The following is a 13,287-nucleotide window of genomic DNA, read 5'->3' on the forward strand; positions in this document are numbered from 1 at the left end:
ACAAACAAAGTAATGGAAGCTGTAAAAGGAAAGAAGGACTCCTTTAAGCGGTGGAAAACCAGTCCAAGTGAGATTAGTAAAAGGGAACACAGGCTGTGGCAAATCAAATGCAACACTGTGATCAGGCAGGCAAAAAGGGACTATGAGGAGCATATTACAAAAAACATAAAGACCAACAATAAAAAAATTCTTCAAATATATTAGAAGTAGGAAACCAGCCAGGGAAGCAGTGGGGCCCTTGGATGCCCATGGGGTAAAAGGATTACTGAAGGAGGGTAGGGAAATGGCTGAGAAGCTGAATGAATTTTTTGCCTCCGTCTTCACTGTGGAAGATGAAAACTTTTTGCCTGCCCCAGAACCACTAATTTTGGAAGGGGTGTTGAAAGACCTGAGTCAGATTGAGGTGACAAAAGAGGAGGTCCTAGAACTGATAGACAAATTAAAAACTAAAAAGTCACCAGGGCCGGATGGCATACATCTGAGAGTTCTGAAAGAACTCAAAGATGAACTTGTGGATCTTCTAACAAAAATCTGTAATCTTTCATTGAAATCTGCCTCCGTTCCTGAAGACTGGAAGGTAGCAAATGTCACCCCCATCTTTAAAAAGGTTTCCAGAGGAGATCCGGGAAATTACAGGCCAGTCAGTCTGACTTCAATACCGGGAAAGTTGGTAGAAAGCATTATCAAGGATAGAATGAGTAGGCACATTGATGGAAACGGGTTATTGAGGAAGACTCAGCATGGGTTCTGTAAGGGAAGATCTTGCCTCACTAACCTGTTACATTTCTTTGAGGGGGTGAACAAACATGTGGACAAAGGAGACCCGATAGATGTTGTTTACCTTGACTTCCAGAAAGCTTTTGATAAAGTTCCTCATCAAAGGCTCCTTAGAAAGCTTGAGAGTCATGGAGTAAAAGGACAGGTCCTCTTGTGGATCAAAAACTGGCTGAGTAATAGGAAGCAGAGAGTGAGTATAAATGGGCAGTCTTCGCAGTGGAGGACGGTAAGCAGTGGGGTGCCGCAGGGCTCGGTACTGGGTCCCAACCTCTTTAACTTGTTCATAAATGATTTAGAGTTGGGAGTGAGCAGTGAAGTGGCCAAGTTTGCAGAAGACACTAAATTGTTCAGGGTGGTGAGAACCAGAGAGGATTGTGAGGAACTCCAAAGGGATCTGTTGAGGCTGGGTGAGTGGGCGTCAACGTGGCAGATGAGGTTCAATGTGGCCAAGTGCAAAGTAATGCACATTGGGGCCAAGAATCCCAGCTACAAATACAAGTTGATGGGGTGTGAACTGGCAGAGACTGACCAAGAGAAAGATCTTGGGGTCGTGGTAGATAACTCACTGAAAATGTCAAGACAGTGTGCGTTTGCAAAAAAAAAGGCCAACGCCATGCTGGGAATTATTAGGAAGGGAATTGAAAACAAATCAGCCAGTATCATAAAGCCCCTGTATAAATCGATGGTGCGGTCTCATTTGGAGTACTGTGTGCAGTTCTGGTCGCCGCACCTCAAAAAGAATATTATAGCATTGGAGAAAGTCCAGAAAAGGGCAACTAGAATGATTAAAGGGCTGGAACACTTTTCCTATGAAGAAAGGTTGAAACACTTGGGACTCTTTAGCTTGGAGAAACGTCGACTGCGGGGTGACATGATAGAGGTTTACAAGATAATGCATGGGATGGAGAAAGTAGAGAAAGAAGTACTTTTCTCCCTTTCTCACAATACAGGAACTCGTGGGCATTCGATGAAATTGCTGAGCAGACAGGTTAAAACGGATAAAAGGAAGTACTTCTTCACCCAAAGGGTGATTAACATGTGGAATTCACTGCCACAGGAGGTGGTGGGGGCTACAAGCACAGCCACCTTCAAGAGGGGTTTAGATAAAAATATGGAGCAGAGGTCCATCAGTGGCTATTAGCCACAGTGTGTGTGTGTGTGTGTGTGTGTATATATATATATAAAAAATTTTTGCCACTGTGTGACAGAGTGTTGGACTGGATGGGCCATTGGCCTGATCTAACATGGCTTCTCTTATGTTCTTATGATTTATATCCCACCCTCCACTCTGAATCTCAGAGTGGCTCCCAATCTCTTTTATCTTCTTCCCCCACAACAGACACCCTGTGAGGTAGGTGGGGCTGAGAGAGCTCAGACAGCAGCTGCCCTTTCAAGGAGACAGTCTCAGAGCAGCCTACAGTCTCCTTTCCCTTCTTCTCCCACAACAGACACCCTGCAAGGTGGGTGAGGCTGAGAGAGCTGTGATAGAAGGACAGCTCTGCGAGAGCTACGGCTGACCCAAGGCCATTCCAGCAGCTGCAAGTGGAGGAGTGGGAAATCAAACCCCGTTCTTCCAGATAAGAGTGTGTGCACTTAACCATGACACCAAACTAGCCATAAAAGCCCAGTGGTCAGAGAGTCAGATGAGAAACTATGCTGATTCAAATCATGCCTTTTCTGCCCCGCTTGCTGGGAGTCCTTAGGCCAGGGCCTCTGGCTCCGCCTTACCTGTCCTGCAAGGAGGGTAAAATGGGGAGGGACCTCAAGAGTTCCCATCTCTGGCTCGGGAAATTCCAGCGATTTGGGAGGCACAGCCTGAGGAAGGCCAGAGGCTTAGGGAAGGGCCACAGAGTCCACGCTCCAAAGCAGTTGTTTCCTCCAGGGGGACTGGATCTCTGTCTCCTGCAGATCTGCTGTAATTCTGAGAGATCTCCAGTCCCCCACCTGGGAAATGGCAACCCTATGCCAGGTAGCTTGGAAGAAGGAGGAGGAGGAGAATGGATTCATATCCTGCCCTTCACTACCTAAAAGAGTCTCAGAGAAGCTTGCAGTCTCCTTTCCCTCCCGTAAGAACATAAGAGGAGCCATGTTGGATCAGGCCAATGGCCCCTCCAGTCCAACACTCTGTGTCACGTAAGAACATCAGAGAAGCCCTGTTGGATCAGGCCAATGGCCCCTCCAGTCCAACACTCTGTGTCACATAAGAACATAAGAGGAGCCATGTTGGATCAGGCCAGTGGCCCCTCAGGTCCAACACTCTGTGTCACATAAGAACAGAAGAGAAGCCCTGTTGGATCAGGCCAGTGGCCCCTCCAGTCCAACACTCTGTGTCTCATAAGAACATAAGAGAAGCCCTGTTGGATCAGGCCAGTGGCCCCTCCAGTCCAACACTCTGTGTCACATAAGAACATAAGAGAAGCCCTGTTGGATCAGGCCAGTGGCCCCTCCAGTCCAACACTCTATGTCACATAAGAACATAAGAGAAGCCCTGTTGGATCAGGCCAGTGGCCCCTCCATTCCAGCACTCTGTGTCACATAAGAACATAAGAGAAGCCCTGTTGGATCAGGCCAATGGCCCCTCCAGTCCAGCACTCTGTGTCACATAAGAACATAAGAGAAGCCCTGTTAGATCAGGCCAGTGGCCCCTCCAGTCCAACACTCTGTGTCACATAAGAAAATAAGAGAAGCCCTGTTGGATCAGGCCAGTGGCCCCTCCAGTCCAACACTCTGTGTCACATAAGAACATAAGAGAAGCCATGTTAGATCAGGCCAGTGGCGCCTCCAGTCCAACACCTGTGTCACATAAGAACATAAGAGAAGCCCTGTTGGATCAGGCCAGTGGCCCCTCCAGTCCAACACTCTGTGTCACATAAGAACATAAGAGAAGCCATGTTGGATCAGGCCAATGGCCCCTCCAGTCCAGCACTCTGTGTCACATAAGAACATAAGAGAAGCCCTGTTGGATCAGGCTAGTGGCCCCTCCAGTCCAACACTCTGTGTCACATAAGAACATAAGAGAAGCCCTGTTGGATCAGGCCAGTGGCCCCTCCAGTCCAACACTCTGTGTCACATAAGAACATAAGAGAAGCCATGTTAGATCAGGCCAGTGGCGCCTCCAGTCCAACACTCTGTGTCACATAAGAACATAAGAGAAGCCCTGTTGGATCAGGCCAGTGGCCCCTCCAGTCCAACACTCTGTGTCACATAAGAACATAAGAGAAGCCATGTTGGATCAGGCCAATGGCCCCTCCAGTCCAACACTCTGTGTCACATAAGAACATAAGAGAAGCCCTGTTGGATCAGGCCAGTGGCCCATCCAGTCCAACACTCTGTGTCACATAAGAGAAGCCCTGTTGGATCAGGCCAGTGGCCCCTCCAGTCCAACACTCTGTGTCACATAAGAACATAAGAGAAGCCATGTTAGATCAGGCCAGTGGCCCCTGCAGTCCAACACTCTGTGTCACATAAGAACAGAAGAGAAGGCCTGTTGGATCAGGCCAGTGGCCCCTCCAGTCCAACACTCTGTGTCTCATAAGAACATAAGAGAAGCCATGTTGGATCAGGCCAATGGCCCCTCCAGTCCAACACTCTGTGTCACATAAGAACATAAGAGAAGCCCTGTTGGATCAGGCCAGTGGCCCATCCAGTCCAACACTCTGTGTCACATAAGAGAAGCCCTGTTGGATCAGGCCAGTGGCCCCTCCAGTCCAACACTCTGTGTCACATAAGAACATAAGAGAAGCCATGTTAGATCAGGCCAGTGGCCCCTCCAGTCCAACACTCTGTGTCACATAAGAACAGAAGAGAAGGCCTGTTGGATCAGGCCAGTGGCCCCTCCAGTCCAACACTCCGTGTCACATAAGAACATAAGAGAAGCCATGTTGGATCAGGCCAATGGCCCCTCCAGTCCAACACTCTGTGTCACATAAGAACATAAGAGAAGCCCTGTTGGATCAGGCCAGTGGCCCCTCCAGTCCAACACTCTGTGTCACATAAGAACATAAGAGAAGCCATGTTAGATCAGGCCAGTGGCGCCTCCAGTCCAACACTCTGTGTCACATAAGAACATAAGAGAAGCCCTGTTGGATCAGGCCAGTGGCCCCTCCAGTCCAACACTCTGTGTCACATAAGAACATAAGAGAAGCCATGTTGGATCAGGCCAATGGCCCCTCCAGTCCAACACTCTGTGTCACATAAGAACATAAGAGAAGCCCTGTTGGATCAGGCCAGTGGCCCATCCAGTCCAACACTCTGTGTCACATAAGAGAAGCCCTGTTGGATCAGGCCAGTGGCCCCTCCAGTCCAACACTCTGTGTCACATAAGAACATAAGAGAAGCCATGTTAGATCAGGCCAGTGGCCCCTCCAGTCCAACACTCTGTGTCACATAAGAACAGAAGAGAAGGCCTGTTGGATCAGGCCAGTGGCCCCTCCAGTCCAACACTCTGTGTCTCATAAGAACATAAGAGAAGCCATGTTGGATCAGGCCAATGGCCCCTGCAGTCCAACACTCTGTGTCACATAAGAACATAAGAGAAGCCCTGTTGGATCAGGCCAGTGGCCCATCCAGTCCAACACTCTGTGTCACATAAGAGAAGCCCTGTTGGATCAGGCCAGTGGCCCCTCCAGTCCAACACTCTGTGTCACATAAGAACATAAGAGAAGCCATGTTAGATCAGGCCAGTGGCCCCTCCAGTCCAACACTCTGTGTCACATAAGAACAGAAGAGAAGGCCTGTTGGATCAGGCCAGTGGCCCCTCCAGTCCAACACTCTGTGTCACATAAGAACATAAGAGAAGCCCTTTTGGATCAGGCCAGTGGCCCCTCCAGTCCAACACTCTGTGTCACATAAGAACATAAGAGAAGCCCTGTTGGATCAGGCCAGTGGCCCCTCCAGTCCAGCACTCTGTGTCACATAAGAACATAAGAGAAGCCCTGTTGGATCAGGCCAATGGCCCCTCCAGTCCAGCACTCTGTGTCACATAAGAACATAAGAGAAGCCCTGTTGGATCAAGCCAATGGCCCCTCCAGTCCAACACTCTGTGTCACATAAGAACATAAGAGAAGCCCTGTTGGATCAGGCCAGTGGCCCCTCATGTCCAACACTCCGTGTCACATAAGAACATAAGAGAAGCCATGTTGGATCAGGCCAATGGCCCCTCCAGTCCAACACTCTGTGTCACATAAGAGCATAAGAGAAGCCCTGTTGGATCAGGCCAGTGGCCCATCCAGTCCAACACTCTGTGTCACATAAGAGAAGCCCTGTTGGATCAGGCCAGTGGCCCCTCCAGTCCAACACTCTGTGTCACATAAGAACATAAGAGAAGCCATGTTAGATCAGGCCAGTGGCCCCTCCAGTCCAACACTCTGTGTCACATAAGAACATAGGAGAAGCCCTGTTGGATCAGGCCAGTGGCCCCTCCAGTCCAACACTCTGTGTCACATAAGAACATAAGAGAAGCCATGTTGGATCAGGCCAATGGCCCCTCCAGTCCAACACTCTGTGTCACATAAGAACATAAGAGAAGCCATGTTAGATCAGGCCAGTGGACCATCCAGTCCAACACTCTGTGTCTCATAAGAACATAAAAGAAGCCCTATTGGATCAGGCCAATTGCCCATTCAGTCCAGCACTCTGTGTCACATAAGAGGAGCTATGTTGGATCAGGCCAGTGGTCCATCCAGTCCAAGACTCTGTGTCACACAGGGGGCAAAAAACCCAGGTGCCCTCAGGAGGTCCACCAGTTGGGGCAGGACACTAGAAGCCCTCCCACTGTCCCCCCCCCAAACACCAAGAATACAGAGCATCACTGCCCCAGAAAGAGAGTTGCAACCATAAGCTGTGGCTAAGAGCCACTGATGGACCTCTGCTCCATATGCTTAGCCAATCGCCTCTTGAAGCTGGCTATGCTTGTAGCCGCTGCCACCTCCTGTGGCAGTGAATTCCACAACAGACACCCTGTAATGTAGTTGGAGCTGAGAGACCTCGGAGAGAACTGCTCTGGAGAGGAACAACTTTGTAAGAACTTGTGGCTGACTCAAGGTCACATTGGCAGGTGCATGTGCAGGAGTGGGGAATCAAACCTGGCTCTCCTGGATATGACTTAACCATTACACCAAGCTGGCTCTCATGAAAGAACGCTGGTGTGAAGATGCCCAGAAGAGAGGGGTTTTGTTTAGCCCCTTACAGACCCTTCCTCCACACACCTTTCTACGTTTATCACTTGGTGGAAGAGCTTGGTCCCCCCTCTGGCGTCCAGAACTTAACAGCCCTAGAAATGAAAGGGGAAGGGTCGTGGCTCAGGGGCAGAGCACCTGCTTGGCATACAGAAGGCCCCTGGTTCTGTCCCCAGCAGCAGCTTCAGTTATAACTGGACAGCCAGTTTGGCGCAGTGGTTAAGTGTGCAGACTCTTCTCTGGGAGAACCGGGTTTGATTCCCCACTCTTTCACTTGCAGCTGCTGGAATGGCTTTGGGTCAGCCATGGCTCTTGCAGAGCTGTCCTTGAAAAGGCAGTTTCTGTCAGAGCTCTCTCATTCCCACCCACCTCACAGGGTGTCTGTTGTGGGGCAGGAAGGGAAAGGAGATTGTGAACCCCTCTGAGACTCAGAGTGGAGGGTAGGATATAAATCCTCCTCATCATCATAATGGGTAGGATATAAATCTCCACTCATTGGGGAGGGATGGTGGCTCAGTGGCAGAGCATCTTCTTGGTGAGTAGAAGTTCCCAGGTTCAATCCCCAGCATCTCCAACTAAAAAGGATCCAGGCAAATAGGCGTGAAAAACCTCAGCTTGAGACCCTGGAGAGCCACTGCCAGTCTGAGGAGACAACACTGACTTTGTTGGACCATAGAAGGTCTGATTCAGTAGAAGGCAGCTTCATAAGTGTTAGGGAGGGATGGTGGCTCAGTGGTAGAGCATCTGCTTGATAAGCAGGAGGTCCCAGGTTCAATCCCTGGCATCTCCAACTAAAAAGGGTCCAGGCAAATAGGCGTGAAAAACCTCCACTTGAGACCCTGGAGAGCTGCTGCCAGTTAAGGAAGGTATGGTGACTCAATGGTAGAGCATCTGCTTGGTGAGCAGAAGGTCCCAGGTTCAATCCCCGGCATCTCCAACTCAAAAGGGTCCAGGCAAGTAGGCGTGAAAAACCTCAGCTTAAGACCCTGGAGAGCTGCTGCCAGTCTGAGTAGACAATACTAACTTTGATGAACCCAAGAGGGTCTGATTCAATGGGAGACAGCTTCAGATGTTCATCATCATCATCAAAAGGACCAGGTGATATGAGAGACCTCAGCCTGAACACCTGGAGAGGGCAGCTGCCAGTCTGAGTAGACAATACTGTCCCAGGACCTTTGATTCAGTAAGGCAGCTTCAGGGGTCTATAAGGCCAAGGAAATCCATTCTTAATCTTGCTGCCACAACGAAGGGCTCCAAACTGGCAGGGCCCACTCAGTTTTTGCCTCCCATGGGGGCTGCTGTCTCTCCAGCACCGGCTGTGAGGGAGGGGCCGTCGAATCGGCAGCTGCAGGCTCGGAGCTGCTCAGCGAGGAAATCTCCACCCCTCCCTCTCTTTGGATGAGGAAGCTTTCAAGTGAGAGAGTGAGGAACTCTGACATCACCTGTGGAGCTTCTGGAAGGATGAGAAGGGGTTTTTTTTTGGGGGGGGGGGGTTCTTCTTTACAGCAGTCTGATTTTTACACTTTTGTTCCCTGTAAGCGAGCGCCCGCCCTTCAAACCTCATCAAAAAGAGAAAAGGGGGAGGAAGCAGAATTCTGAAATATTGATGAAGCCTCAATGCAGGGAAGGAGGAAAGGGAGGGGGGAGGGCCCACGTGCGTCAAAATATAACAATGGCAGACGGGACGACAAGCGATTGTCACACGGGAAGATGAAAGCGGGCCTCAGGGAGGTGGCGGCGGGGACCCCTCTGTCTGACACCCAGGGAGGCCACTTGCGATTGATTAGCCTTTCATCGGAAAGAAGAGCCCCGTCTCTGCATGGAGGCTCAAGCCCGGGGAAGACTGTGGGGTGCAGGAAAGGGTCTCGCGCACGGGGAGTGAGGGGAGCTCGCAGCTCATGCTCTTCACCTCCGTGGGACGTTGGGATAGAATGCAGAAGGCACTGCCTTTCTCCGTAGCCCGTTCCTGAGCTGGGAACAAGAGGTGGGCACGCTCTTTCCTGGTACCCTTTTGAGGACTGAACATGTTTGCAGATCAGTGGCAAAGAGAGAGATGGGCACGCCAGGAAGGGGGGGGGCTGTATTATCGACACACACACCCCGCTCGGAACCCCTCCCTCCCCCCACACTTCTCTCTCTTTTGCTTAGAGGAAGAGGCTGACACCGGATGCGGAGAGGAAACTGTTCCCACCTCTCAGGCCTTCCTTTGCCAAGGAGTTTGGAGGGGGGGGGGGCGCTGATGCTGGATGCAACTGCCAGCTCCCCCCCCACCTCCCTGCTCATGGAAGTGGCTCTTGGAGTGGCTTGGCCTGCCCCCTGCTACTGACCCAGAAACCCCAGCTGCCCCCCTGCTCCCCACTCTGCACTCCAGCTCATGTCCTCAGGCTCAGGCAGGGCCCAGTGCGGCTGGAGGAAGTGCTGGCCTATCGGGAGGCTTTCTGTGTCTGCCCGGCCCCTTTGCCTCCCCACCTGCCATGCCCCTGCCTACTTGTCTGCCTCACCTGCTGGCCCATCCATTTGGGCGTGCCCCGCCTTTGCCAACTAGGGGGAAGAAAAGGCAGCCTCACCTGGGTGGGTCAGCTTCTGCCATTGGCCACTGCCACTGCCACTCTGGCATGCCAGGAGCACGCTCCCAATTGGCTGCAGGGCCCGGCAGCCCAGGAAGAGGAGCTGGCCTATCAGGAGGCTGCCAGGGCGCCTTGCCCCGCCTCCGCCCATTCCATGCCTTCTTAACCCTTCTACTCCCAAGGTGGCAGAGCTGCAAGCTTCTGGGGAGCGGTGGCACGGAATACTTCTGTGTGCCTGCAGGAGCCTCCCCTGGGACCAGATGGCGCTCTAGACGATGGCCTACTTTGCCAAAACCCTAGCGCTGGCCCTGGGCAGAGGGGCTCTCAGAAGGGGAGTGGGTGAGGAGGGGCAGCTGCAAAGGTTGTGTCTTGGGAAGGAGTCTCCTCAAGAGTATTGAGGAAGACTCAGCATGGGTTCTGCAAGGGAAGATCTTGCCTCACTAACCTGTTACAGTTCTTTGAGGGGGTGAACAAACAGGTGGACAAAGGAGACCCGATAGATGTTGTTTACCTTGACTTCCAGAAAGCTTTTGATAAAGTTCCTCATCAAAGGCTCCTTAGAAAGCTCAAGAGTCATGGAGTAAAAGGACAGGTCCTCTTGTGGATCAAAAACTGGCTGAGTAATAGGAAGCAGAGAGTGAGTATAAACGGGCAGTCTTCACAATGGAGGACAGTAAGCAGTGGGGTGCCGCAGGGCTCGGTACTGGGTCCCATGCTCTTTAACTTATTCATAAATGATTTGGAGTTGGGAGTGAGCAGTGAAGTGGCCAAGTTTGCAGATGACACTAAATTGTTCAGGGTGGTGAGAACCAGACAGGATTGTGAGGCACTCCAAAGGGATCTGTTGAGGCTGGGTGAGTGGGCGTCAACGTGGCAGATGAGGTTCAATGTGGCCAAGTGCAAAATAATGCACATTGGGGCCAAGAATCCCAGCTACAAATACAAGTTGATGGGGTGTGAACTGGCAGAGACTGACCAAGAGAGAGATCTTGGGGTCGTGATAGGTAACTCACTGAAAATGTCAAGACAGCGTGCGATTGCAATGAAGAAGTCCAACGCCATGCTGGGAATTATTAGGAAGGGAATTGATAACAAATCAGCCAGTATCATAATGCCCCTGTATAAATCGATGGTGTGGTCTCATTTGGAGTACTGTGTGCAGTTCTGGTCGCTGCAACTCAAAAAGGATATTATAGCATTGGAGAAAGTTCAGAAAAGGGCAACTAAAATGATTAAAGGGTTGGAACACTTTCGCTATGAAGAACGGTTAAAACGGTTGGGGCTCTTAAGCTTGGAGAAACGTCGACTGTGGAGTGACATGATAGAGGTTTACAAGATAATGCATGGAATGGAGAAAGTAGAGAAAGAAGTACTTTTCTCCCTTTCTCACAATACAAGAACTCATGGGCATTTGATGAAATTGCTGAGCAAGCAGGTTAAAACGGGTAAAAGGAAGTCCTTCTTCACCCAAAGGGTGATTAACATGCAGAATTCACTGCCACAGGAGGTGGTGGCAGCCACAAGCATGGCCACCTTCAAGAGGGGATTGGATAAAAATATGGAGCAGAGGTCCATCAGTGGCTATTAGCCACAGTGTGTGTGTGTGTGGCCATTGTGTGACACAGAGTGTTGGACTGGATGGGCCATTGGCCTGATCCAACATGGCTTCTCTTATGTTCTTAGTAACTCAATGGAACTAAGGGCAGCTGATTTCATAGGAACATAAGAGAAGCCCTGTTGGGTCAGGCCAATGGCCCCTCCAGTCCAATACTCCGTGTCACACAGTGGCTAAAAAACCAGGTGCCATCAGGAGGTCCACCAGTGGGGCCAGGAGCCCTTCCACTGTTCCCCCCCCCAAGCACCAGAACACAGAGCATCCCTGCCCTAGACAGAGAGTTCCAACGATAAGCTGTGGCTAATAGCCGCTGATGGACCTCAGCTCCATTTCCCCGAGCACCAGCCTCTTGGGCACGGCGCAGGAAGTTCCTGCGTCAGCACGGACCGTTCACTGCAGGCTGAAGTCTGTCACTCCCATGACAACAACCCCACTGGAGGCACAGCCTCTAAGGAGGCTGATGGGGGAAGGGGGTGGGCAAGGGGGCGGGCTTGGCATTTGTGGGACTCATCCCCCCCCCCCCAAAAAAGCCGCTGCCTCTGCAAGACGAGGCCTGGAAGCCTCTCTCAAAAGTTCATCTAAAAAGGCTCTTCTTAGACATGGGAAACCCAGGCTCAGAACGCCATGGCAGAACTGGGGGGCAGGACTACTCCCACGCGCACCTGCTCGCCAGATCTCTGCGGCTGAGTCTCCCGGCCTCCTTTTCTGTTGATCTACCTTTTGTTCCACCTTATCCTGCTGCTGGGGGGGGGGGGGGGGCTGAGCAGGGATTCTCTCCACCCGCCCCCCCCCCGTGACTGGGGGGCCCCCTCTCCCTGCAGTTTTTATGAGGCACTGAAGTCAGACGGAGCAGAATTACGGCCCCCACAGCAACGGTAACTCAAGCACACCATGAATATATATTAAGGCATTAAAAAGGGGGGAAGCGCGATCAATGGGACAAAACACCTCGACCGTGGGGGCAGAGGAGGTGGCGGCGCTTGTGGGGAGGGGAGGGGCAGACTGGGAGAGATGGAATCTCGGTGGCATCAAATTCGGTGTCCCTGGCAGGAGGGACACAGCCTTTGCCAAGTGAGAGAAGACGCACCAGATTGGTTGAGGCTGTGAGAGGCAGGCGTCTCACAGGGAAGCTGTGGAACGCTCAAGCCCTTGGTTCAAATCCTGCCTCTGCAACAGACTACAGCAGGGTCGCCTGAGGTCCCCTCCCCACCTGTGGGATCACACAGGGGCGTTGTAAAGACCACTGAAGCTACAAACTGTCTGAGCCCCTAATACCTCCATCCCCACTGAGATCTGCCCCACAGGCCCATCCTACCAGGAGGAGGGAAGGAGGGAGGGAGGGAGGGAGGAAGGAAGATGGGGAGGGAGGGAGGAAGGAGGGGAGGAAGGGAGGGAGATGGGGAGGGAGGAAAGGAAGGAAGGAAGATGGGGAGGAAGGAAGGGAGGGAGGTTGGGAGGTAGGAAGGGAGGAAGATGGGAGGGAGGGAGGGAGGTTGGGAGGGAGGAAGGGAAGAAGGGAGGGAGGGAGGTTGGGAGGTAGGAAGATGGGGAGGAAGGGAGGGAGGAGGGAAGGGAGGAAGATTGGGAGGAAGGGAGGGAGGTAGGAAGATGGGGTGGAAGGAAGGGAGGGAGGTTGGGAGGTAGGAAGGGAGGAAGATGGGAGGGAAGGGAGGGAGGGAGGAAGATGGGGAGGAAGGGAGGGAGGGAGGAAGATGGGGAGGAAGGGAGGGAGGGGAGAGGGAGGGAAGGAGGAAGGAAGGGAGGGAGGGAGGAAGATGGGGAGGGAGGGAGGAAGATGGGGTGGAAGGGAGGGAGGGAGGAAGATGGGTAGGGAGTGAGAGAGGGAGGAAGGAAGGAGGGAGGAAGGGAGGGAGGTTTGGAGGTAGGAAGATAGGGAGGGAGGGGGGAGGAAGGGAGGGAGAGGGAGAAAGGAAGGAGGGAGGGAGGAAAGGAGGAAGAGAGGGAGGGCGGGAAGGAGGTAGGAAGATGGGGTGGAAGGGAGGAAGATGGGGAGGTAGGAAGGTAGGAGCTGGGAGGGAGGGAAGGGAGGAGGAGATGGGGAGGGAGATGGAGAGAGGGAGGGAGGGAGGAGGGAGGGAGGAGGGAGGGAGGGAGGGAGAGGAGGAAGGAAGGAAGGGAGGGAGGGAGGGAA

The 13,287-nt window shown here is 52.3% G+C and overlaps 1 protein-coding gene and 1 non-coding gene across 2 annotated transcripts in view; one reads left to right on the forward strand and one right to left on the reverse strand.

The window, feature by feature from the left end:
* KIRREL1 (kirre like nephrin family adhesion molecule 1) overlaps positions 1-9,671 on the reverse strand; it is a 31,301-nt gene extending 21,630 nt beyond the window's left edge. Inside the window, 1 exon segment of the mRNA XM_060260425.1 lies at positions 9,521-9,671. Within this exon segment, the coding sequence (XP_060116408.1) occupies positions 9,521-9,671 (151 nt within the window).
* Positions 7,669-7,743, forward strand: TRNAI-GAU (transfer RNA isoleucine (anticodon GAU)). The gene has a single exon. It is a non-coding gene; the product is annotated as a tRNA-Ile (tRNA).
* Positions 9,672-13,287: the final 3,616 nt, after the last annotated feature.

Source organism: Heteronotia binoei, chromosome 1, assembly GCF_032191835.1.
Source record: "Heteronotia binoei isolate CCM8104 ecotype False Entrance Well chromosome 1, APGP_CSIRO_Hbin_v1, whole genome shotgun sequence".
Classification (NCBI taxonomy): domain Eukaryota; kingdom Metazoa; phylum Chordata; class Lepidosauria; order Squamata; family Gekkonidae; genus Heteronotia; species Heteronotia binoei.